General features: G+C 42.3%; 1 protein-coding gene across 1 annotated transcript in view; it reads left to right on the forward strand.

Annotated features, from left to right (window-relative positions):
• The first annotated feature begins 2,325 nt into the window (after window positions 1-2,325).
• The window catches only part of LOC114684429 (vomeronasal type-1 receptor 90-like), a 1,112-nt gene continuing 32 nt past the window's right edge, over window positions 2,326-3,405 (forward strand). Inside the window, 2 exon segments of the mRNA XM_028859015.2 lie at window positions 2,326-2,481; window positions 2,483-3,405. The exon segment at window positions 2,483-3,405 is cut by the window's right edge and continues 32 nt beyond it. Coding sequence (XP_028714848.1) covers window positions 2,344-2,481; window positions 2,483-3,265 — 921 coding nt within the window. The 5' untranslated portion in view covers window positions 2,326-2,343 and the 3' untranslated portion in view covers window positions 3,266-3,405.

Below are 3,405 nucleotides of genomic sequence, written 5' to 3' on the forward strand. Positions count from 1 at the left end.
CCCAGCAGTAGATGGTCAACACAAAACAAACTCAATAGTGGATTTGTAGATTTTTTTTCATCTCATATTGCTTTGTTTGGGCACTTTTTTTTAATCTTACTGGTTTGGTATTTTTATGAGGGTGTGTGTGTGTGTGTGTGTGTGTGTGTGTGTGTGTGTGTGTGTGTGCTTCTTGTGCTTTTTCTTTGTTTTTTTCTTTTATTCTGTTATTATTATTATTATTATTATTACTACTACTATTATTTGCCTGTTTGTTTTCTGAAGAAAGAGAGAAAGAAGGTGTGGAGTTGGATGGGTAGAGACGTGGGGACCACCTGGGCAGAGACGTGGGAGAGAAAATTGTGCTCAGAATATATTATATAAAAAATTATTGTCAATAAAAAAATTAAACTGAAAAAATCTTGGGGCTGCTGCAGACCCCGCTCCCCCTTCCTGATAGTGGATGGCATAAGAGGTGTTTGTCATTTATCTGACATCCTTTTGCTCACTAACACTCACCATTCTTCGGTCCCTCTTAGCAATAGCCAATCTTGGACCCAAAAGGAAACTCATCAACCTCCTTCTCTGCCCCCTCCCTTTCTGCGCTCTAAACACCTGGCTGGTGGGGAGCGGCAGACTATGATTCTTTTACATGTTTTCCTCCCCAAAATAAAACTCTTTATTGCCAAAAAATAAGAACCTTGGGGAGATGGCTCAACAGTACATAGTGTCTTGCAGAGGATCTACATTTTGTCCCCAACACCCAAATTATGAGCTGACAAACCAGGTCCAGAATACTGACCTTCTTCTGGCCCCAGCAAACATCTGTGCTCACAGGCATACACATGCACACACCTACAGACACATGCACATAATTTAAAATCTAGAGGCTTGGTTTGGTTTTGTTTGTAATCTTTAACATTTCTATATTCCTTTAGTGTCCTATATTACAAAATTATGTGGTCTAAAAAGCCAAGAAATAATTTATCCTTATACCTTAATTTAATTCTAATTCTACTAGCCATATGCATTCCACATATCTGCAGAGAAACATGTCAGCCTATGTTTCTACTGGTTAGTAAATGGATTTTGTTCAAATGAACTAGTCATTCTAGCATGACAATTTAAAAAGCATGTGAGATCTATACTTTCTCTTTGGGAAGGTAAAGAGAAAAAGTCTAAAATTCTACCAGAGACTATTCTAAGATTTCAATAACTTTGTATCTTCTATCTTTTAACAGAGGCTGAATTGATCAACTATTGAAATAACTGTACTAAATAGCCCAAGTTACCTGTATGAAAAAACCGCATAATAATAAAAAGCAATTGCTTCTTTTTTATAGACATCATTATACACCAGAAACACTCTCATACTTGGTATGTATACTTCATCTTTTTCTCATATGAGATCTCTACTTTCTAAACTATGACTGTGAATATTTTGTAAACAAGATGACTGGACCTTGGAGCTGTAGACTGCTTAAGATCACGCTCATAGTATAGCAGCTCATAGTTGAACACTCAATCAGGGTGAAATCATAGTCCACGTGTCCCAACACTCCCTCTGTTGATGTATCAAGATTTAGTCTGGTGACAAATCAGCTAAAATAAAGTTAATGCTGAAGTAAAGTTCCTAAGGACTTATCTGATCCACTGATCCTGTGCTTGATCAAGAGTCTCAGTTCCATTTCTTCTCAACTTCCTCATTTAAGTCTACCAAAAAGGTGTAACTGTTACTACATACCGACAATCAAGAAGATGCAGGTCAAGGGGTCAAGGTTGTATCTCAGATGTGCTCACCTCACATTCACAGTGCCCTGGGTTCAATCTCAGGTACCACACAAACCAGGTTTAATGGTATACACCTATAATCCCACCACAGGGGGTGTTGGAGGCAGGAGGATTAGAAATTCAAGATCATCCTTAGCTACACAGTGTCTTCCAGGCCAGCCTGTGCTACATGAAACCCTGTCTCAGAAAGAAGGGAAAGGAGGAGGAAGAGGAAGATTAAAACCAAATAAGACATTGCTCTTGCCCTGAAAAAAAAAAAAAAAAAAAAAAGGTGCTGATCAAGAAGTACTCGCGCTACTCTATGGCAATTTTTATTGTATAAGAAAGTGTATGTACTGTGGGAGCGAGCACGGGACACGGAATCCAGCCGTGACTAGAAAGTGATGGGAGAAGAGCGAGCGGGGATGGCTTCTGGAGAACATGAGAAGACAGGTCAGGGTGCACTGTGATTGGTCCATATGTTTCCAAGAGGGCTACAGTGTTGGCTGAGATTGATGAAGACAGCAATAGGTAATAAATGACTTCTCTTGCTTTGCTTTGAAATGTGCCCTACGTGTTTCCTTCCCCCCTAAGATGAACAGAAACGACCTCCTGCACGATAACAATGGCATAAGAAATGCCTTTTTTTCTGAGATTGCCTTTGGGATCTCAGCCAATACCATCCTCCTGCTCTTCCTCGTGGTCACGTTCTCTCGGGAGCCCAGGCACAAGGCCCACTGACTTGATAACTGGACTCTTGGCTCTGAGCCACGTAGTGATGCTGCTCACCATGGCCGTCATAGCTACAGACATTTTGGGGTCCCAGAGTTTTTGGGATGACTTCACGTGTAGATCAGTTATTTCCTTGTACAGGCTGATGAGGAGCTTCTCCATTTGTGCTACATGTCACCTGAGCATCCTCCAGGCCATCGTCCTCAGCCCCAGAAGTGCCTGTTTGTCAAAGTTCAAACATACATCCTTGCGTCACAACACATGCTGCTTTCTTTCCCTGTGGACCTTCTGTACGTCCATTAGCGGATTCATGAACTCCATTGTTGCCACCCGCAACGGGACTTCGCACACTCTTATACTGGTCACTAAGTCCTGTTCTCTCCGGCCCTTTAGTGACTTCTTCAGATACTTATTTTGTGTACTGGCTGCCTTCCGGGATGCCGTTCTCGTCGGGCTCATGGTGCTTTCAAGTGTGTACATGGTAAGCGTCTTGTGCAGACACAGGAGGCGCTGCTGGCACCTTCACAGCACCAGCCCCTCCCCCAGAGCATCTCCAGAGCAGAGGGCCATCCGTACCATCCTGCTGCTACTGAGCTTATTTGCAGTCATGTACTGTTTGGACTGCATTGCCTCCTCCTCGAGAAGCATGTGGAATAATGACCCAGCTCACCGTTGCGTCCAGATGTTTGTGTCCAGCGGCTACGCCACACTCAGTCCTTTGGTATTCATTAGCACCGAACAACGTATAGTTAACTTTTTGAAAGCCATGCAGGGTGGACAGTAAGTGTTCGATTATTCTGTGGTGAACAAGTTTCCTTAATATGAACTAGTACATTGGCTTAGGGCTGATCAATCGTGGCATACCATGCATGATCTCTGGGTTAGATAAAAAGATAGACATAGAAACATTTTCTCTGTTCAACC

The sequence above is a fragment of the Peromyscus leucopus genome, chromosome 15, assembly GCF_004664715.2.
Source record: "Peromyscus leucopus breed LL Stock chromosome 15, UCI_PerLeu_2.1, whole genome shotgun sequence".
Classification (NCBI taxonomy): domain Eukaryota; kingdom Metazoa; phylum Chordata; class Mammalia; order Rodentia; family Cricetidae; genus Peromyscus; species Peromyscus leucopus.